This window comes from Dermacentor variabilis, chromosome 10, assembly GCF_050947875.1.
Source record: "Dermacentor variabilis isolate Ectoservices chromosome 10, ASM5094787v1, whole genome shotgun sequence".
In the NCBI taxonomy this organism is placed as follows: Eukaryota; Metazoa; Arthropoda; class Arachnida; order Ixodida; family Ixodidae; genus Dermacentor; species Dermacentor variabilis.
Window position 1 is genome coordinate 19582923 of NC_134577.1, and position 23125 is coordinate 19606047.

Sequence of the window (23125 nt, forward strand, 5' to 3'; positions counted from 1 at the left end):
CAACTCAATGACGTAAGCGAATGCGTGAAAAAGCAGCTATTTAGCATCTACGTACCTTCGGTTTCTTATGGGTGGCATGAAGGCAGCGTCGCCAAAGTAGTCAGAGAGTACCGACTCTTGTCTCACCAACTGCAATTGTGTGATGGAGGAATATAATATTGAAAGAAAATAAAAAATAGCCAGTCAAGACGCGTTTTTCTGATTATCGAAGTTTCATGCAAAGCTAACGAAAACACACAGCTGCCGCACTGAGTTATGTTTAGTGGTCATCTATCAATCTCTCGATTTATCTGCTTATCTCTCTACCTGTTTATGCATCAGCTACCATCGATCTTCTCTCTGTGCCTATCTGGAAAGCAATGAGTATTCATGTATAGAACAATCAATCAATAGATACATAAAGCTTGTTATCCATTTAGATATCTCACTGTCCTACCCTTCCTCTGTATGCGGCAGCCTTTTTGTTCACCCAGTTATCTTTCTTTCTATCCGTCCATTCGTACGTACGTACGTACGTACGTACGTACGTACGTACGTACGTACGTACATACGTACATACATACATACATACATACATACATACATACATACATACATACATACATACATACATACATACATACATACATACATACATACATACATACATACATACATACATACATACATACATACATACATACATACATACATACATACATACATACATACATACATACATACATACATACATACATACATACATACATACATACATCTATTCGTCCGCCTGTATGTACACATTAACATTTCTAGGCATTCTGTGTGTTTTCTTGTCTATCCACGTCGACATTCCTGCCTATCCAATCTATCTGCCTACCCATCTGTCCTATCTATCTATTATCATCGAACTCAGTCATACGTCAGGAGTGTGCGTCTTCTCGGCTTCGGCTTTCTCCAAGACGCTCCGCAATATGTCATTGGTGTCTTGCAACTTTCTGTTGGCTTCTCTGCAAAACACGCAAGGCGAAAGGCGAAAAAATTCTCTAAGGGCGAAGTTCACAGCCAAGAGGAAGGATACAAAAGAAATCGTTCATCTTTATTCTGGTTTCTATTGTAAGAATAACCTTCTTATGCACTTGATTGCGGAAGACAATCTCTTGAACGAAGAGTCAGGCCATTAAAATATATGTATTTCAAAACAGCATCTGACAATGGCAGAGCATCAAAAAACGCGAATGTGCGAAAAACGCATGGAACTTTCATTCGTGCTTACAAGCGGCCGAAAGCGCCCACCACTATGACAGCTTGTCTTATTTGCTTTGCACAAGACAAATAAAACATTATTTTAAAAAGTTACGATAAAAAAAAAGGCCACCAAGCTCTGAAAAGTGTACCAGCGCCTAAGATAATGCCCGACTTAAAATCTTGCCTGTCGACTCTCGCGAAGCTGATTCTGATTGAAAACGTGCTACCTCTATATAGAGTGCTTCACAATGCTCACTAAAACGCTTAGGTTCCTGCTCAAAAGGCGAGCTGTGCAATAACGGGTGCTGCTATGGTACAACAAAGCCATATATTTTGATAAATATTCTTTAAACCAATAATTTTATTATATTCTCAAACCGCGAGAGAAGAGTAGGTTAGCTTACTTTGCTTCAATCTGTTATTTTCTATATGTGCATGTTTTTGCGCCGGCTCATCTCGCCATTCTTGGTTCACGCGAATCAGCACGAATTTTTGTTCTTCCGTTGTTGTTGTTGTTGTTGTTGTTGTTGTTGTTGTTGTTGTTGTTGTTGTTGTTGTTGTTGTTGTTCAGAGCTCGAGTTGACGTGTTCTCTCTTCCTTCTTTTTCTTTTTTTTTCATGGCATCTATCTGTTTACAAGGCTCGAAGGCACATAGGTAAGCTTTAGAACGGGACTCGAATATCTCGATCGCTCTCGGCTAAGTGAGAGTCGGTCAAGCAGAATCGAAGACAACAGTGCTTGGTAATGACAGTTTAGCGACGCCTTATCCATGATGAATCCGACTCGTATTCACTCAAAGACAAACTAACGAGATAGTGCGATGCAGCTACAAGACAAACTACTCAGCACTGAGTGAGAACGGCAAAATGACACTTACTGAAGATGCTGAAGCTGCTTGCTGGCGAGTCCCTGCTCCTGCAATACACCCATGATGCGCTCCCGTTCGCTGTAGAAGACCAGAAAAAGAAAGACGCGGTTTCGCGCAAGATGCGGAACATTGACAGCGATAGCGAAGTATTAGTCTATTACGCTATGGACAATATAAAGGGCAGCGAACAATCGCTAGCCATTATGTCACGCGTCCAACGGCACGCATGAACAGACTTCGGTCAACGACAGCGGGCACACAACGCAGGCGAAATTAGGAGCACCGGCAGCAGATAGAGTACGTGCTGGTATTGGCACTGCCTGCCAGCATGCAGTGTTAGGCACTGCAAACACTGCCAACACTGCCGTCACCATCAGAACTGTGCCTCGCCTCCAAAAGTCGTCAAATTACACTTCGTTCCAACACTAGGCCCGCGGGAAGAAAGCGCACATCGAGCCATCAGTCTTCCCCGCTCCCTCGCGGATGCTCGCCCTGGCACACTTGGAGGAATGAAAGAAGCGTTCTTTGTTTTTGGTTTTTTAGACAAAAACATAAATAACTGTGCTCAAGTAAACTCACGTAAAGCGAACGGGCTTCAGAAGAACCAATAACACACTAATTGTCGTTAAAGATCGGGCAAAGAAAGGGGTTCAAAAAAACAATGCTACGCGCTCATATAACGGAGAAGGGAGACATTGCACGAAACCCGTGGCGGACAGAAACTGATCGAATACATTTGAAGGCATAAACATATTCACAATGAGACACGAGTGGGCTCAAGACACTATTCTCCATTGATCACCTATTGTGCCACTGTCCTCAATTTGAAGCACAAGGACGATCTATGTCCAACACATTCATGAAACTAGATGATCGTCCTCTGAGTGAACAGACAGTACTAGAACACCGTCCCCACCGATCATCGGCTAAGAAGGCAGTGAAGGCACTTGTGTGCTTTCTGAGAACGCCTGGTTTGTACGAGTGGCTTGGCTCTAGTAATGTCTGTGCACGTCTTTATGCCTCCTTTTTCTCTCTACGTTCTCTCTCCTCCTCTTCTCCCTTCCCCAGCGCAGGGTAGCCACCCGAACTCTTGACTGGTCAACATCCCTGCCTTCCTTATATCCTCTCTCTCTCTCTCTCTCTCCTCCGTAGCCACAGGATCCTTTGTACCGCGGGGGCTTGGAACCCCATTTGCCTCACCAAAGACAGCTCGTGCGAAAGACTGTAGACGAGTAGGTTTCAGTGAGTCGGCGCAGTTAACCAATGCCCTCGTTTAGTGCCCAACACGAGACGATGGAAGCTAAAACACGGAGCGAGAACAGCTAGCACATTTACTAATCCCTTATCTCAGCACGCTTACTCCGCTATAATTCGCCAAACAAGGGTCACTTTCGCTTCGCACTGCAAACACCGGTTGGCTCGGCGTGAAGCCGTCAACGTCAACCCGACAAACTGACGACGCTCACTCACTCGTACAGGGCTTTGCACTTGTCTTCGTACTGAGATCGTATCTGGGCCAGCTCGCTGCGGGTCAGCGCCACGTTGTTCTGCGTGTCCATGAGGCTTAGCCGCAACTGCCGGTTCTCCTGCAGCGCCTCGTCCAGCTTCGAGTGCACTGAGGTCAGCTTGCGGTCGTGCGTCTCGTTCGCCCGCAGCCACTGCTCGACCTGCGGGCCACGAGAACAAGCGATGACCTCAGGTACGCGCTTTCAGTGATGCTCGCGCATTTTGTGACGCTCGTCACGTTCGCGTGACGTGTGACAGCGGAACGACGGCGACTCCGATAACAGAGAACAAAAAAACAAGGAAAGAAAGAAAAAGCGACACAGGTCGAAAGAAGGACGCGTCTCTCCTAATCCGTTCTTCCGCGTTTGAAACGACACTGATTAAATGGGAGAATATGATTGCGATGATCCTGATTGCGGCAGGGATACTCATGCAGTGGTGATCTACAGTGGGCGAACAAGTGAAACATGCATGCTCCAACCTGAGCTTGACCCTTGTTTGTCTATACTGCTGGTAACTTCAAGTGTGCGTCTGCATCTGATCTCTGCGCCCTGTCTACAGATTTCATGGTGTGGTGAAGGTGATGGGTGATGATAACGACAGTGGTGGTAGCGAACGACATGAAGGATTGTGGCTGTGATTTGAAATGAGACTGACAATCAAGGTTGTTGTTGTTGTTGTTGTTGTTGTTGTTGTTGTTGTTGTTGTTGTTGTTGTTGTTGTTGTTGTTGTTGTTGTTGTTGTTGTTGTTGTTGTTGTTGTTGTAATGCTTGTGCTCGCGCGGATAATGTTGCTGGTGATGATGATCGTGACTCTTGTTTCGTCAGGTGTCATGACAATGACAAATGACAAATCAGGCACAACCTGAAGTAATACATCTGCTTGCACTAAAAAACATGTACATATATACGTATATACATAAAGTAGGTCCAGCTTTATCTAATCGGTGCCCGCCTTTACTCTATGCAGATATCTACTACATGGTAAATTTTCTTGCACAACTGCCAAAACGCTTCATACATTTCGTCGCCACTCGCACAAAATTCTCGTTTCTTTGGGTATATTTAGGAATATGTTAATGCTCGTAGGATTCTTGCTGATAACAGACATTAAACTTTATCGCGTGTTATCGAAAGCTGTGTGAGAAATAAGAAAGAGCCCGTTAGCCTTATGAGGCACAGATGGTCCACGCTGACAGCGATTACACTCGCTAACCGTCCGAACGCTCCACATTCTAGGTTATCCTCCCCCACTAAAACGACGCCTGTTACTCAACCTTTTTCTAACAATCTCCCAGCAGTATTTGCAAGAACACGCGCAAGAAAGAAAAGAGAACGTGCGCGAAGTTAAAAGCACCGAGTCAATCGCAACCTTTTCGAAGAGGGAGACGTGCGACTGCAGTTCGTTCATCTCCTCGCTCATCTTGGCCTGAAGCGTCCTCCTCTTCGCCTCGACTTCCTCCTCCACCTGCGCCATAGAATGAGTGACATCATCAATGATCCGTTCGTGAAATGCCGCGCTGAAGCATATATAAGCATCACATAGCTCTCTTTTTTTTTTATGTGCACCTTGAAACTGGAAAAGATGCTCATAATGGTGCGCTATGCGGAATTATGTCCTCACGCACTTCATTAAAAATGGTTTCAATGCATCCTCGGAAAACTTCAACGGAGTTCACCTTCGTGGCAATTTGGGCCTGTTGGTAGGCCATAGTAAAAGTTTTGAATAGTACAAGAACGCGAGAAGAATATGGGAAAGACAGAGCGCTAACTTCCAATGGAGTTCAGAGGAATTTCGCACGAATTCTAAATTAGTTCCGCAATAATATCCGGCAGAACACAGAATATTTTTACTGGACACGGAACATTTCGCTTGATATACCGTAACCTATATTTTTTTTGTGTCCGTAAAAGCCAGAAAATAACGGACGTGTCTCAGAGAGACGTTAACTTTACGTTGTCGTGCGCTAGCCGAGAATGCTTTAGGATAACTGTTTGGTCATAAATTGTCGCAAGTGTTACATAAAGGTTCCTGAGCCCTGGGAATAAGGAGTAAACGCAGTGGCGTTCCTATGTGGCCTGTTTATTAGCTGTCACCAAACATTCTTTGGTGTCACATGTGTTCTCGGAAAACTGAACGTTTAAACATGTCATCACTTCAATCGTAGATTTCAAATGTAAATGATGCGGTGTAGTATAGTGATACAATCCCTACGGAATTAGAAAGGGTTTATCCACAACTCGCTTCGATATTTAAGAGTCTTCATCAAGGCGGAGTCGCATGCGCCAATTTAAAGGTTAGCCTGAGTATCAGCGCAGGCTTGGCCTCCCGTAGTTAATGTAATATACCATATAGGCTCCGTATTACAACATGCCATAACAGTACATCGACAAAAACATACAAGGCCATCGTTGTGCAAACGAATTTGCTGGGGCAGTTATCCTGTGTCATGCGCCCCACAAGGGTATGACCTGCGCAGTCAATGTGCTACAGCTCCGCTATCAGCTGCAGCAAGCGGCAGGTGCGGCAGTTAGTCACGGATAAAGACACGAATATATCAGTGTCGTGCAGTTTGCGCTAGTCGTGAGGATTAATTCACTTGTCCTTCCTCACTGTAGCACACATGCCCTGCTGCGCATGCCATGGCAAGAACAGATACGTATAACATGTGACAAAGAAACATTAAATAAAACACGAATAAGGAACATGCCAATAAGGAATAATAAGTGCGTGAAGAGATAGGAATTGAATTTGAGATGGGCAAACGAACACGCTACTCTGCATTGTTTTGAATCGTAATTGTACGCAAAGGATGGCGCAAGAAAATGATGCAACGAAGTAACCTCCCTGCCTGATTTAACATGAATGCAACTTCATTCACCCGACAAGATATAGCTACGCTAGTAAGCTGCCAAGCGCCAGAAGTTACAACGACAAGAAAAAGAGATTCTGGAATATTACGTGCCAAATCCGCAATCAGATTATGAGGCGTACGGGGGCAGTCCGGATTAACTTTGAGCACCGGGAGTTCTGTAACCGGCACCTAAATACATTCACGAGCGCCGAAGCACTTCGCCCCCATTGAAATACGGCTGCCACGGCCGGATCGAACCTGCGACCTCGAGCTCAGCTGCCTAACGTCGTGACCACTGGACTACCGCAGCTGGTAGCAACACGAGAGAAATGGTGGCCTCGTGAAAATATAGGGTATACAATCATGCGCCTTTATAAGGAAGTGTTCGTAACCTCCAAAATCTTTCCTTACACAGGTTTCTTCGTTTTAAATGTCGCGCACCGTGGCGGTCACAACAGAGCAGGCTAAGCGCATTCACCAAATGGAAACCTCTATTTAATATGAATTCAAGAGTGATTCAATATGTCGCTCTTTTTTCCTACGCTCCGTTTGACAGAATGTGCGACCACAGCCAAATTGCATCGAGGTTCACAGCATGCTCCGCGTGAAATAGAGGGTCTTCGCAACAAATTAAAGCTGCGGCTTGTCGAATGACACGCTATCGCCTCATTTGCTATAATAACATCTTGGTTCGTCTACAGAATCTTCAACACTGCTGCCTTCGTTGACATTCGCGTCCTTTTCTCCCTAGATGTCTCTGAAAACGTCGTCGGTCGCCAGCTATGATTACATCAACACGTCGTCATCAACTGCGACGCATTCGTCAGCCGTCGCATCCTCTGATGCGTTGCAACAAGCAGCGTACCAGCCGACATGGAGCACTGCGGCAGGACTACTCCCGCCATATGTTTTTTTCTATTTCTGACATTTCTTCGTTGTACAGTCGAGCTTGTTGCAGTGGTCTTCGTTGTAGAGGAGTTCACTGCATACGAAAGGTACGCATACCTATGTGCTTACAGTTCCTACCTTTGATACATACGAAAAAATAAGAATTCGGCTGGAACATAATGAAATCCTTCGTCATGCAGGTCATTTATCTTCAGAGGCCACCGCTGTAAAGGCGTTCAACTGTATATGGATATATGCTTAGTTTCACTGCCACCTTTGATTTGGAGCTGTCATTTAGCTGAGAGAAACAAATACTTCCGGAAAAGTAAAAAAAAAGTGCTTCGGTAGAGCACTGTCCTCTTCTGCAGCTGGCGGTAGTTAATCATCTCAGAGAACCTGCGGTGCGATGAACTGACCTGGGGGGGGGAGGAGGGGGGGGCTGGTTCAGTGTCCAGTTGACGAAACAATAATCACACACGCAAGAGCTCAGTAGGGTAAAAAATGCCGCGTAGGGAGATATCCTTTAAGTGGCAGGCTGTGTTAGACATCTGTAATTGTTGACATGGCTGCACCCACCACTAATTCTCCAGCAGGGACTTCCAGCGGGTTCGGCAGAGGCCGCTGTTCCTGTCCAGCGCTCGGCTACCAGACCGGCACGTGACTAGACATGCTTCCCCTGATTAAGCGAAGAGAGACGCGGTGCCAGAAATGGTGACAAAACCCACTGCGACGTGTTGTCCAGCTTCGCCTGAGGTAACAGCAAGAAAAGCGCAAACCTTCGGTTTCGAGGCACGTCGTGCTACGGATGGTGGGGTAAAAGCTTACCAGGTATTTGCTATCTTTTCTGCCTTTTCCACTGGGAATGTACTTGTTTAGTTTTCGCTAGAATAGTGCACGAATATTTGAACCTTCAAAATCGAATAGAGTGTTCTTTGCCCTTGGAGTTGCATCTCATTCGACAGTTTGATATTACAAATTTGCGAATATTCATCTGCGGTCCCGTAGTGCGGGGCAAATATGGTCATGATAGCGTATCGTATGACAAGTGGCCAGGCGTACGAACGTTGAGGGATTGCATGACCACCGTGACCTTGATTCTTTTGTACTTGCACTAAGCCACCGAGGAACTCAACGTTCCAGCAGCCGGACGTTCTCAGCATCCGGCTGCTTTCGTTTGAATGGCCGACACACCTGGCAACGCGCGCGCGTATACGAACGTACACACAGGTGGAGAAAACGAACAAAGAGTCACAAATGAGCTCACTGCGTCCGAGATCTCGCTATTTCTCAGCAGCTTCATCGACATTCTGACGTGTGCGCGGTCTTACGCGCGCATTTCCGGTAATTGTACAATGCCATAAGACTTATGCTTAACGGCGAGACGTTGGCAGCTTACCTTGGCTTTGGCTTGCAGTTCCACAAGCTTGACCTGGTTGTCCATTTCTTCCTCCATGCGTCGTAAGTGTTCTTCGTGCTCCTTCTTCTCCCTGGTCAAAGCGAAACAAAGAAAACCATTTCCCTGAAGCCACTTTCAATCCACTTTGAATCAACGCTGACTTGTATTTGTGCTCCACGTACACTACTGTGTGGGAAGCGGCATTGCTGGCTACAGTAGACGGGCATACGCTATCCAGTTCACGCACAAGATGTGGTGCACCCACCCAGTAGATTCCGCGTTCAGACTCACTGCGCTGTTTCGTGGCGATTCGTCACAAGTACGTGGTGCATCGAATCGACGCATGATATTATCTCTGTACACAACTCATGCATTACGCTATGGACTTAATAGAATACACAAGAGATCCAAAGTGCCAACGAATTCGGCAGATTCGATACGCCCAACTCCTTGTCATAAACGCGAGAAGAAAAATAAAGCAAGCTGCTCCACTTTTTACTTCTGAACGTTTTCTAGAAATGTCAAAGTTTAACATGGAGCTCAGTCATTGATGGACATATTGTTCCATACATGACAACTTTCGCCGCTCCTTGATAATGCATGCGCACTATTTTACTGCAGATATAATGCAATGTTTGTGTCGAGAATTAGACTTATAGCTGATGTAGGTGTGGCGCTATAGTCCTGTTTATTGCTTCCTGCCAGACTCCCGGTAGTTTGTTGTAACTCAACAATAAACTAGACTACCTTATACACACTTGTTGGAAATGTTTTTCAGGACAGCATTTACCATGAGGAGAAAAGATTAGAAAAATTGATTGATTGATTGATTGATTGATTGATTGATTGATTGATTGATTGATTGATTGATTGATTGATTGATTGATTGATTGATCTGTATATAGAATAGGAGGCCATGCTCACTTGAGCCATGTGTTTTCCAACTGACTGTTCTCCTCCTGAAGCCGCTTCATGTTGTCCAGCAGATCGGCGATGACGTCCTCGAAACGCTCCACGACCTGCGGCTTCTCGCTACGCTGAAGTTCCTTGTACAAGTCGTTGAGCGTCTCCTCGCTGATTGGGTCGGCACACGAGTAAGTCATGCGTAGACAGAATGCAGGAGAAATGAACTTCAATAACACGGGAACTTGGGCCGATAGGTGTAGCGTAGTTCAGATTCCGTAGGAGCAACGCTTCGACGAAGCCCGCACATTGCGCGGTGTATGTCTTTTTTATTGCGACAGCAATTATATGGACACTCCAAGCAAATTTTCACCGTCGGCGCCGGTGTCGCCGTGGGGCTCCGCATATATTTCTATTGTTCCACCTAAGCGTTACTCCTACAAAGTCTAATGAATGCAGGAAACAATGGACAGACGTACAGATATACTTATTAGCGTAATGAGACCAAATTAAAACTTTCTTTTCTTTTTCCTAGTCGTGTACTGTGCATACAAGATTACGAACACGCCTAGCACTATCTTTATTTCAAAGCAAAACAACTTGAACAAGTTGGTTGGTTTACACCTCAGTCAACAGCAACAAGGTACTCGGTGATCTCACAGGCGGTGTGAACACGTTAGTGTAGTTTGCGTGAGCTTAAGCAATGAACATATTTCGGTGTGCTTCACCCACTGTTCCTTAAGATCTACTGCACGCGGGTTCACGTCCTCTGTTTGTTCGCCATTCATACATACGTCATATGAATTCACGCGCCCGCCCTTTGACGTCACACCGTTGTCGAATGCGCCGAGTGCGTCAGAGAGTAATACGGCGTTCCAAGAACCGTGTCATAAGTTAAATTGATTTGTCACAAGTTCATGATCAGCCATGAGTGATCGACGAATCACGATGAGTGATCAACGAATCACGATGAGTGATCGTGTGCTAAGCGTTTTAAGGCAACACCACAAAAGAACGCAATCCGAGAGGCAGTCAAAGAAAACGCACCTATATAAGAAATCTCGTCGGTAGGTTGTCGGCGAATGTTTCCTGAAAAGACCATTTCGTGTAAATGATAGACACGCTCAAACATTCAGAAAGACCTACTATGACGCCCAGTGGGAAGCACACAAAGAAACAGACGCTACTTAAAAATCACGCGTATCACTCGCTGCTTCCCGTCAGCAGCGTAAAGCGGGACAGATTAAACGCACGACCGGCACAACACGTTTACTCACACTTCCCGAGTCGTCCGCATGTACAACCTCATGCACGTCATGCTCTCCGGTAGCGATGACCAAGTGCGAAAGGTGTCCTTGCTGCAGCGCTCTACGAAATATACACCCTATTTGGCCGCAACCTGCCTATTCAGGCGTGACCGTGTTGTTTTGTTCTTCATCTCATGTTGACCACACACATGCACGAATAATTAAGCAGTCGCGCAACGCTATCTACAGTTAGTCATACATGGCCTCCAGCAGTACTAGAGACTAAGGTAATGTAAGTTGACAGTTGAGGTTTCTTGCGCCTCGCTCCGCTAAGACAGCAAGCGGGGGCGCAAGTGCGCATGCGCGGTGCGCTCAGCCACGCGCGCGTGTGCGTACTGGCGTTTACGTTCCGCTAGAGAGCCGAGCGGGCATAGCGCGGAAGCGCAGCGAGCGAAATAAGCTGAAATACACAACAGAGAGTTTTAGCGTGTGCAGCATTCCGGTATACGCTATAGCGATTGCGGCCGGGTCGGTGGTGCCACCTTGTGGTGCAGACCAAACAAACACACAGCTAGTATTGCAGTAACCAAACGCATCCTACTTCGATGCTTGTGCAAATCTTCGGCACTGGCGTGATCGGGAACGCGCTGCGTTTTCAAATGTTACTTTCAACAAGAACACTCGTGGAGCACGAAAACGTTAGACGAAGTGCCACAAGATGTCGCCACAATGAGAGCGGAAACCAGTTATTGCGCAAACGCCATTGCGTATACCGGAATACCGGACATGCTAAAATGATCTATTAATCACTACCGTGGGTCTGCTGATATGTTCCGGAGACTTTGCACCTTTGACACAGCCTCTTACGAAGCGACACCAGGGCAATACCTAGGCTATTGCAGAGCCTCGTGGCTTCGTGTAGTAATACACAAGCGCTTAGCATACGAGTAAAAAGAAGATAACGAACACGACGTGTTTTATGTGAATCGCTACAAAAATATTAACAACAAAAATGCAATGCTTGGCACGGATTACCCCTTGCGAATAAGCTTACTGAGACGTGCTGCATGCCCTCCGTACCCGTAGAACGATCAGCTATACAAAACCAATTCGCCCTCCACCCAACCGTTCGGTTAGAGCGGGCGTCCAGGCAGCAGAAACTGTTCTGCTACAACTGCCTAATATAGTTCGCTTGGACAGGTTCGTACGCAATGGTCGTCAAATGAGCATTGGCGGCTAACACTTTTCTATCCTACAGTGGAGAGCTCAGACACAAACACATAAGGTAATTAAGAGCGCGACGTTACTGTCCATTTGTCGAATAAACCTTTTTGGCGGTGGCATTGGAACATATATTGCTAATCGTGGTGTGTGTGTGTGTGCGTGTGCGTGCGTGCGTGCGTGCGTGCGTGCGTGCGTGCGTGCGTGCGTGCGTGCGTGCGTGCGTGCGTGCGTGCGTGCGTGCGTGCGTGCGTGCGTGCGTGCGTGCGTGCGAGCGTGTTCACCCCATGTCTATAGTACCTTATGACTAATTCTGCTGCAATATGTTAATCCTATCGTTTCTTCGCCAAGAAAATCAATGGGGAACTCACAAGCTTTCCACCCTTTTCTTGAATAGCGGAGACTTCTTGAATTCCGCACGCCGTTCCAAAATGTTTCTCACAAATGACGCGTGCTGCACCACATCCTGGCAGATTTGCGCCTCAAATGCGCGCATTCACTCAGCACTTCTTTGCATGTGTACCCTCTCCGTTTCCCCCGTTCACGTACGCACAGCTTCGCAAGTTTCTCGGAAGACTACACTGTCGAAAGGATCTGGCACATGTCCTTTCTCTTCTTGCCGCTCTTGTTTTTCCTTTCATACGTCAATGATACGCAAAAGCCACCGTGCTGAAGAAAAGGACGTCAATCGTTCACTAGTCGTGCACGAAAAACAAGCCGCGGGCACCTTTTCTTTCTGAGTAAACGGTAATGGACTTCGCTTTAGTGAGGTGACAGCCTCTTTGGCGTTATTTTCACTATCCTTTACGGAACTGAGCTCCTCCTAATGGCATTAGCTTCGCACTTGAAAACAAGAGCGGAATTTCTTCAATAAAGAGATGACGTCTCCGTGTCCCCACTGTCGCGACACTCGACAGGTGTCACCCTACGAGCAAGTCACTGTCGTACACACTCTTTCATTTTCCTTTGCTTTGTCAGTTTGTACAAAAAGACAGATTGAATACAGGCTGAAATTAAAAAGAAAGAAACGCTCTCTCAATGTTAGCGAGAATGACACAGAGGGAATAACAAGTAAACCATCGGGATACTGTATCAAAAAGCAATTAACGTTCGTGAAGAATTCTTTTATTTTTATCTCTGTTACACAACGTCTGTGCGTCATACTGCGCGTGCTGTCAAAAATGGCCCCTCTGGCGCTGAAGTGTCTTTGACTTGCTTATTGATTTAAATGACCACGTGCCGAAATATTTTCGAATTCACTATTCGTTGTGCTCTATTCTTTGCATTGCCTACTTCAACCATCAATATTCAGCGCTTGACCAAATCAAAATTCACTGCTATGGGTCAGGTAATTGCCACTACAGAGGCGATAGCTAAGACCATACCGTCGCTGCGTACAAAGGCCGGCCGCGGCGGAGCACGTTTTCTATTTAAGCAGCTCCCGAGAAGAATCACCGTCCAAGCACTCTGTACAGATGGTTAACCTGCAAAGCCGAAACTTGCGAATCCGGTGTTTATCAATGGGTTAATCCTGACGGTTGATTAAACGACAGCTTGGTGGGCTGCCAGAACCTCAGTAGGGAGTTGATGCTTGCACTCGGCTGCATGAGCATGTTCTTGTGCCCAGGCTGCAGAATCGACACGGCGTAGACGGCGAGCTCTTTCCCTGTTCTGCTCGCGACGTTGCTGATCGAAGCTGTTTGCTCCTCAGGAGTACGTATGGCGCGCAGCCTACCATTTCGAAGCCGTAGAGAAACTGCTGCGTGCGCGCTCGGCTGCGACGGAGAGCAACGGCGTCACTACTGGAGCAGCAAATCGCGCGCCTCTCTTTCTCTCTCTCTCTTCTCGAGCATGCGCATGGGGTTGCGCCGGAGGAGTATTCGGTAACAGGCGACAAACGGAATGACGGACGGACAGACGAATCGGCTAGCTATATACAGCTTCGCCGTAAAAAAAAAATTTTGCCGCCGATTAAGCTACTCCCTAACGCGAAATTTGAGCACAGCTCTATATGTGTTTTCATTTCGCGTGTCAACATTTAGTATAATGATTATCTAGGTACACGGTTTATGCTAAGAAGAGAACGCGATGAATAACGTGGCTGGCGCGGATAATCTGTCTCGTGCGGCACATTGCGAACAGAGCGAACTGTGGCATGACTGCCGCATTAATCGGGAGATCGCCAGAGGCAGCGTATGGGTGACGCACAGCAGCCGCCGCAGACAGACCTCTGCTCATGCAACGCTTTGTTTCCATATATGGTATCGGTGGACGCGCTTTCCGCGTACCTGATCGATGGCGTCATCGCTGAACAGACGACGGCGTGCTACTCTGACGCCGTCTCGTAACGGTCGTCTCCGCAGAGCGCGTTCTGCGCGGCACTACGCTCCTCTCATGCTTTCGCCATACCCTCCTCCTCCGCTTTCCTCCTCGCGCTCTATTCCCTATCGCCGTCTTTCATGCCCCGCTGCGCTCCGCGTTCGCTCGGTTACGCCGAGAGACGCCGCCCAGGACGAGGGACGTCGCTGCTCAACGCAGAAACGGGGGCCTAAGAGCTGCACTCTAAGAACATTGCGACAGCAATTATACACACGCGTGTTTCCGGCGTTGTCGCCACCGTGCTGTCACGAATAAAGTCCACATGAGTCCAAATGATAAAGTCCAAACGAGGAAAATGAGCGTCCCGCGCTCCCTACGTTAGCGGTCGCGTGATGTGCTGCGGATGCGAGGGCAAACATGCGCGGGTGAACCGAGAGGTATATGGTGTAGAGTGCCTGAATGGTTTCTCCTTCGCCGCCGCTGCGGTGGTTTCAACCTCGCCGCAGCTCCCGGAGCGGCAGCGAAGGAGAAACCAGTCAGGCACCTTAATATGGTGACTCGACGCGCACCGTTTCCCGCGCGCCTACTCACGTGGCCGAGCCCGCGCCGCCTACAACCGGCTAGAGAAGGAGAACAAGGGTGCTTACTTGGGATAGTTGGTAATTCATGGCAAAAATGACTTACGGCGCGAAGGACAAAGGCTGAGAGGACTGGGAGAGCACAGTGCTTGTCGCCTCTCTCAGTCCTTGTCCTTCACGCTGTACGTCGTTTTTACCATAGAGAACGAGGGTGCGCGTCTCTCCTCCTCTAGACCCGGCCGTACACTTGCCCCCGCTAGTGAACTATACCCTCACGGCCGAGCGCATACGCGGCCCGCGCGCTGTATGTTGGAACTCATCTGCTGCGGGTGAGAGGGAGAAAGACGCGCATGCAAGGGCGAGGCGAGGTGGCTGGTGGCTGTGTTCCCGCGCGCCTAGTGTTGGAGAACGCGTAATCCGAGTCTTGGAGACGCGGCGCAGTTGAAATGGCGAAGAGAGTGGCAGCACTAAACGCTCACTTTGAGGCAAGCACGCGCGCTCCGCGATGAAGGCGCTCCTCATCACCCCAGCTTTGTGACAGCGAGTGAGATTCATTCGTATTTGTACACGCATGACAGCGTGCATGGTTCATTCGTGAGGGAATGTTTACTGCAAAACATATGGACTACAAAAACGACGCACCTTACTTCGTGCAGTTGTCTAATACTTTGCCATCGCTATCAACGCTTAATATTTTAGGTGGTAAGTAGTTCGACTGTTTTGATGGCTTATCATAATAATATTAATAGCAATAATAATACATTCTGTAAATGTGTGTTTGTGCTTGTAGAGAAGAGAGTGCGTGAGTGTGTTTACAAGCACGTGCATGTGTAATCGCGTATGTTCGGGACGTCAGCTTGGACGATGTGATTGTGACCCTGTGCGTGAGTGCGATTGCGCATGCGTGTTTGTGCGCGCATGCGTTTACGGGCACGGTTGTACGTGTGGTTTAAGTAAACATGTTAAAAGATTTGTTGTGCGGTCAGCTGGGCGTTTTTCTATGATCAATGTTTAATAACAGCGGAGGCACAGTAGCGCAGGGCTTCTTCAGGCTTCGGATGTTCCACAATCTTTCCTGCAAGCCTACTCCACACTACGACGTCACAGAGATAAGTGCCTAACCATCGCCTGCGACAGCCTACGTGTCGCACCCACAATTTCTGGCAAGTACGCGGCATTTGCCTTGTAGTCGTCCTATGTGTTTAGAGGCAGTAACAGATGACTAAGCAGCAGGTGAATGCACTCACGAAGTCAATTGAACTGAAAGAAATTAGATGTATGTGTTTTTTCTTTCGTTTGTTTATTCACGCAGCTGCTCGCTGGCGGTGTAATAGCGATTTCGTTTACAAACATTAATGAGGTAAACCAAGCGGGGTGGCAACGCATAGCGCAGCCAAAACGTGAGTGGGCAAATGCACTGACAGTACGATTCTTCTTAGCTTTTTGGTTTGAACATATCTTCGCCATGTAACTTTTCAAGACATCTTCTCCTAACCACTGCTTCCCCATTGCCAAGCATTAATTATGCCTTTAAAATAAATTCTCGCCGCCAGCGGAGTTCTACAGTTTTTCTTTTGTCTACGCAGAAGCTGCCAGCTGAGCTTCCGCAGATTTGTGACGTAACGTTCTGCATCCCGTTCAAAAGTGACATCAACTAAGCTCTCGCGATGCCAGCACACTGTCTCAGTACACACTGTACTCACACCATGAATCATCGTGACTTCAACGATAGTGTGACTTCGGTTACATTACTCCTGTTTGTCGAAACTGCATAAATGCAGTCGCTAGGCCAGAACGGCACACGCAGCGGCGCGAGCGCTAACCAACCGCGCCCCGGCGACAGACCGTCCGACGTGGTTCGGAACCAAGGACTGCATTACGGATTACAATGAAATCACGAAGGCCTACCGCCTGGCTCGCAGGACTCTCTCATCCCCGCACCCGAGGCAGAGTCGAGCGGAGGCGGTACTACTGAGACAGCTCCAGACCGGGTCACTACCGAGCCCGAGACTGATGCATCGCATGTACCCCGAGATATATCCGACCGATAAGTGCAGAGTCTGCCGGAGAGAGACAGCAGATTACACGCACATCTTGTGGGACTGCGTTAAAATCCGGAAGATGCAAATTAAAGAACGATCCCACCGCGGCTCGACGTAGCCGCGAAGAGCTACGACCGAGACGAACGGCTCTGGGCCGTCCAGCAGGTCCTCGGGGTGCTCGGAAGGCAGGGACCCAGGGAGCCGGCAACGGCGAGCGGAGACCCGCGCCGAGTAACGACGACTTCGTAGATGACGTAGGCCCTCGTTGGGGCGCGCGAGCGCCCAACTGTAGGCACAAATAAAGTTGGCTCCAATCCAATCCAATCCAACTCTGGTGACGTCATGACATTTCTTCTTCGTTGGTTTAAGTGATTCAATGTAGACTAATTTGGCCAGTCATCCACCATTCTGCTCCTGTCGTTTTCAGTTTTCCATACCCTCCTGACATGCGCGCCTTCTCGGCGAGAAAGAAACTGCCGGCTCCGCAGTTACATTGTAGTAGTTATGTAGTTACATTGAAGTCAGAACGTTACAAATACGTACAAGGTGCCTGAGAAAAGCTGGCCTACATTTCGATAGGCCTATCTTTGTCAAAGATAGGCCCACCTATGGAAACGTAGGCCAGCCGTTCTCAGGCACCTTGTCCCTGTTTGTAACTCTTATACCACAGTGTCCTATTACATGTGTCGGCCCCCTTCTTGATTTCAAATTCCAGTCAGGAAGTTGACATGGAACATAATCCCGACAGGTTCCTGTTGATAAACACGTTGTTATCCGGAACGCCTCGGTGTGTACAGATGCAGTACCGAGGAGAAGGTAGGCCGTTTGGCATTTCAGCGAAATGGGAAGTCAAGCCGGAGACCAATGACTGACTCTCCTCGTCTCTCACAGAAAACTAGCAAGCCCTCGTGAGTCATAAATAGCAATGACCTCCAGAAGAAAGCAAACAATCTCCTGCCCTGCCGCGCCATTCCTTAGCTACTTAAAAGAAAGAAAGAAAGAAAGAAAGAAAGAAAGAAAGAAAGAAAGAAAGAAAGAAAGAAAGAAAGAAAGAAAGAAAGAAAGAAAGTGAAAGGAAGAAAGAAAGACAACCAGCCACATTTCTGACGATGATGCAGCGCTTTCATTGCGAACTAGAAATAGTTCGCAACGCTCGTTTAATTTCTTATGCGGAGGTACTGACATAGTTACACATATGAACAGGGTGTCTATAGATCAAACCACTGCACGGCTGGATTTCACGGGAAAGTTCGTTTGCAGAGAAAGTGTAGGGGTTATATTTGAGCAAAGGCTGAGAGGTTATTTCAATGCAGTACACCAGCAGTTCTTAAATTCAGAAGTTCGTAAGAACGAACGGAATCAACCATGTGACGACGGCGCCTTACCATCTGCAGCCTGGCGGAACACGTGCAGCCTGGCGGAACCAGGCTGCAGCCTGCAGCCTGGCCTGGCGGAACACGTGGTCCGCACGATAAATTGAGGCCTTCAAAAAGCTCAAGAGGACAGTCTCGTTAACCGCCTCAGTCGGTTTTTATTCCGCCACCGACGGACACCTGTCAAGGCTGGGAAGTCTCCATCCGAACTGGCGCTGGGTTACCAGCTACGGACCAGGCTGTACTGCTGCCTTTAGAGTGCAGCCTGTGAACCGCACTTTGAGGCGCGCTCGTCCACCATGCCGTTCTTTGCAGGACAGTCTGTGTGGCTCAGAAGTTTCCACCGCCGGCCGAGATGGTTGCCTGGAATTGTCACAAGCACCCAAGGGGCTCGGATGGCGACTGTGTCCTCGCCGAACGGCGAGCCACATCGTCATGCGGACCGACCGCGACCGTGCACCCCTGAGCACTCTGACACGAAGCGGCCAGCTTGCGCCACAGCACCCGCCACCACTGCCCAAACCTCTCCCAAGCCAGCCGGAATGGTGAAACCGGCTCCGACGGGAGCCCCCCCCCCCCCTTTCCTGCCCTCTCTGAGCCACAGCCGCTTCGTCGGTCCACCAGGCAACGACGGCCAGTTCAAAAGCTCACTTGGTAAAAGGGGGAGATATGCTGCGTCACGCAAGCGTGTCATCAAGCGGCAGCAGGAAGCATATCTTGGGACGCCACCTCGAGCGACACATACTGCCCGTTACCGTGACATCACCGCAGTAGCATATAAAAACGATGCATGCAAAATCCGCTTTTTCCGCTTGCGTTACCGAAACGTTCACTCGAAGCACACCACCTTTAAATTCGCGTTTTGAAGAAACACAAGCATAACAAAACGCTCACAAACTCGTTTCTCAAGAACAACTTTGCCAGAATGTACTAGCAAAGTAACACAAAAGAAACGACATCCAATTTCCCAAGGTGGTTGAACAATTATTGCTCCAAGGTGCCTCTCCCGACCAGGCTTTGTATGCATTTCTATTGCTTAGGCGATCACGCTCACGACGTTCAAACTTCGTCACAGTGCACGACACATGCTCTCGCACTTTGCCCCCTTATTTGTTCTATAGGTACGATGTGCCTCGCATGCAATGTGTGGGAGTTTCCTTCGCATGTGTGCGGGGTAGTGTGCGAACGAAACCACGTAACACCGTTCCGGGGATGCTGGCCGTATTCCGTCGAAATGGGATGCAGGAACGTCCGTGAACTCACATTTTAGCGCTCGTCAAATCACTTGTACGCTAAGGATAACCCACAACCCTCCAATACGACTGCCCTCAAGGCACAGGTATTCCTTTTGAGACGCGAAGCTTGATTAACCAATTGCTTGAGTTCACGAGACAGAGCGGAGCTGTCATCCTTAATATTTAGAAGTTCGAAGTTCGAACTTTCGCTGTTGTGCACGGAGCAGCGACGGTTCAGACGATGGCGCGCAGTGCTTACAGACTTTTGGGAAATGACGAACACAATCTACTCATGCTGGCTTATTAGGCGATATTTCCACGGTCTGAAACGACAGTCGGAAGTCATCAACGCAGCTCACTCCTTTTAAGCTGACAGCGCAGAATCCGCACACATCGAACGCATGTCCAATGCGACGCAAGATTATGCCAATTAGCGACATGTGTCGCAATCCGTGAGTGACGCCCAACGTCTAATGAGTTCCCCTTGAGCAATCACGGTTGACGAAAATTGACAGCCACGTAAGTCTCCTTACGTCATTTGACGGCATTCAAATCCACCTTTATCCATTTTAATTCATTTTAATTTTTATTCATTCGTTTTACTTCACGTTAACTGACTTTGCTCCACCTTAAGTAACCTCACGCTAACGTGTGCTAATATTAATTCACTTCATTTCACTGTAATTCACTCTATTTATACTTATATCACTTTACTTCACATTAATTTCCCATAATTGCTGCTACAATTAACGTTTCATACCATTTACTATCTTCTGTATTGCTATTCGAAATGCGAATACACCCGTGTACTACAATTTAGGTGCACGTTAAAGAACTCCAGGTGGTCTAAATTTCCGGACTTCCCCCACTACGAAGTTTCACATAATCAGATTGTGGTTTTAGCACGTAAAACCCCAGAATTTTTTTTTTACTAATGAGGTCATACAAGACGCTGATGACGTCACCTCCTCCTCATTGGATGCCAGCCAGATGACTCACACGTGAGATGTGCAATGACGCACGCATTAAGCTATACCTTTAGTCAACTGAAACCATGGGAGCCGCCGTGGCGGTGAGGAAGCGTGCTCGGCTCGCACCAGGACCGAAATTTACGAAACTTCGTTTCAAAAGCATTAATTTAGTTTGCTTACAGGAACCTCCCTGAGAAATGCGATGCCGATCCGAGTTACAGCGAAGCTGTATATGGCTAGAAGATTCACCCGTCCGTCTGTCGCCTGTACGCCGAAAACTTCGGGCGCAACCCCATGCGCATGCGAGAAAGAAATAGAGAAAGAGGGCGCGCGATCGCCTGTGCCAGTAGTGACGTCGTTGCTCTCCGTCGCAGCCGAGTGCGCGCGCAGACGTTTCTCTCCAACGCCAAAATGGGTAGGCCACGCGTCATACGTACTCCTGAGGAGCAGGCAGCTTTCGATCAGCAACTTTGCTAGCAGAACCGGGAACGAGCTCGTCTACACCATGCCGACGCGACCGTACGGGCACAAGAACAGGCTTGTGCAGCCGAGCGTAAGTAGCAACTGCGTAGCGAGGATCCGGCAGCCATTCAAGCCGTCGTTTAATGAACGATCGGGATTAAACCACTGATACACAATGGCGCCGCACGTTTCAGCTTCTGCGGCTAACCATCTGTACGGAGTGCTTGGGCGGTGATTTTTTACGTGTTTTTACTCTTTGCGCCGCCGGCCATTGTTGTTACCATCGCTGATCACGCCGGATTTTCTGGCTCACGGGACATATACTACTTTCGCATTAGTAAACTGCTAGGGGCGCGATTGAAGGCAGTATGTGTGTGTGTATATATATATATATATATATATATATATATATATATATATATATATATATATATATATATATATATATATATATATATATATAATTCTTGAACCTCATCATTTTGACACCGGGAACTGTCACATGATCGAGAAGTGTGTTCGAAATGACAAGAACGTGTCTACGGCGTATTTGTTGTTACTGACAAGAAGTATTGTTATTGCTTTCTTTATGGAAACACTTAAACATCGCACGAAAGGGGACAGATGCCGGCTGCATCAATTGTCCACTCAAATGGAAACCACCCCTACCAGCGTGGAAAGGAGAGAAAGAAAGCCGGGAAAGAGAGAGGAAGAATGCACAGAACAATGCATGACGTCGCATACAGACTAAGTGGGCCGGTGCTATGCAGACGAGAGTCGAGTGTCCCCAGCTTTTAAAAAAACCATGCTAAAACAGATTTGTGGGCCTTGCGTCGACTTCTAGCTCGACCTTTTGGTAATAAAAAGTTACCGATAGAAGATCGTGAAAGGCCAAGCACCTGAACAATGCTAAACAGGTGCGCTCACGGCGTGGTTCTCGACGTGGTGTAATTGAAGTGCTACACCAAACAAAAAGCAAACAAAAAAGTGCTAATTAAAGACACCGTGCCGTCGCCAAAATCTGTCATGTACCCCAACTTTAATCATTAGTCATCAATAAAATTGGTGCACATGACAGACTATACCGTAATTCTAGTCAAGAACAAAGCAGTCCCTTTTGGCCGATAACAGTTCGGACTTAAGTGCTCTTCATAGAAGGCGGTCGTGAAGGCAACATATGTGCACCTATAGCAGCATTAGCTTCGAGCAGAATCACGTTCGATAAGCAGGGCCGAGATGCAAATGCAGCGACTCGATTCTGACTCTCTCCCTTATCGCGCTTTATCGGTGCTCCCAACGGCGATCCGCCTACGTCTTCGAGAGGATCAGCCCGGTCGGTAGCGGCGGATGATCAAAAGAGGAATCGATCACAGCGAAAGGAGCCGCAATTTATACCGACCCAACTTGTGAATACTGCCTTCCGTAGCAAGCACAGCGAGAGAAGAGACGACAAAACGCGTTCGAATGCGCGACAATCGCTGTCCTTTCGGCTACAGGCTCTCCAAGTCCTCGGGAATGCTAGCGAAGGCGCCATTTTGTTTTCCGTTCGCACGCCCCCCCGGTGCGCTAGGCTCGCTCTGTCGCGCGCATGCGTCGATTCGTTTTGAACGAACAAATCACAGAGAGAGATAAAAGAAAAGAGTAACTTGAAAGCCTAGGGCACGAGGTTTGCGTAGGAGGGCTCCCCCCTCCCCCTCCTCACACACACACGCTGGCTCGAGCGGGTCCCGGAGGTTGTTCGGTGAGCGGGCACCTCCTCGCTTTCTGCAGGTGCACGTGTTGTGTTGTCGTGACTTGAGCCATCTGTGCGAGCTTACCTTCTGTACGCGCAACGAGGTTTCTAGCGTGCGCCGCTGGCGACGCGAAAAGTGCGATGGAAGTGATCGCGAAAGAGAAAAATTTCGCGCGCGCCGTGCCCGTATATTCGACGTAACAGCTCTCACACTGCGGTCTGTCTTGTTTCCTAAGCGCATTCCCCCTTATCCACCGTGTCAACTCAGTTCACACCACGTTTTCGCCGGGTCTGCGTCACTGC

General features: G+C 48.0%; 1 protein-coding gene across 10 annotated transcripts in view; it reads right to left on the reverse strand.

Moving 5' to 3' along the window:
* LOC142560066 (uncharacterized) overlaps positions 1 to 23125 on the reverse strand; it is a 116045-nt gene that overhangs the window by 35754 nt on the left and 57166 nt on the right. For 7 of the 10 annotated variants that reach the window (XM_075671848.1, XM_075671845.1, XM_075671847.1 and 4 more), the window contains 8 exons: positions 10690 to 10731; positions 9664 to 9813; positions 8740 to 8830; positions 4973 to 5068; positions 3566 to 3762; positions 2105 to 2173; positions 902 to 989; positions 56 to 129 (listed from right to left, as the gene is read on the reverse strand). In XM_075671848.1, the coding sequence (XP_075527963.1) occupies positions 56 to 129; positions 902 to 989; positions 2105 to 2173; positions 3566 to 3762; positions 4973 to 5068; positions 8740 to 8830; positions 9664 to 9813; positions 10690 to 10731 (807 nt within the window). Of the gene's footprint in view, positions 1 to 55; positions 130 to 901; positions 990 to 2104; positions 2174 to 3565; positions 3763 to 4972; positions 5069 to 8739; positions 8831 to 9663; positions 9814 to 10689; positions 10732 to 12481; positions 12622 to 23125 lie in introns of those variants that run through there. The other 3 variants (XM_075671852.1, XM_075671854.1, XM_075671849.1) reach the window with 3 other exon arrangements.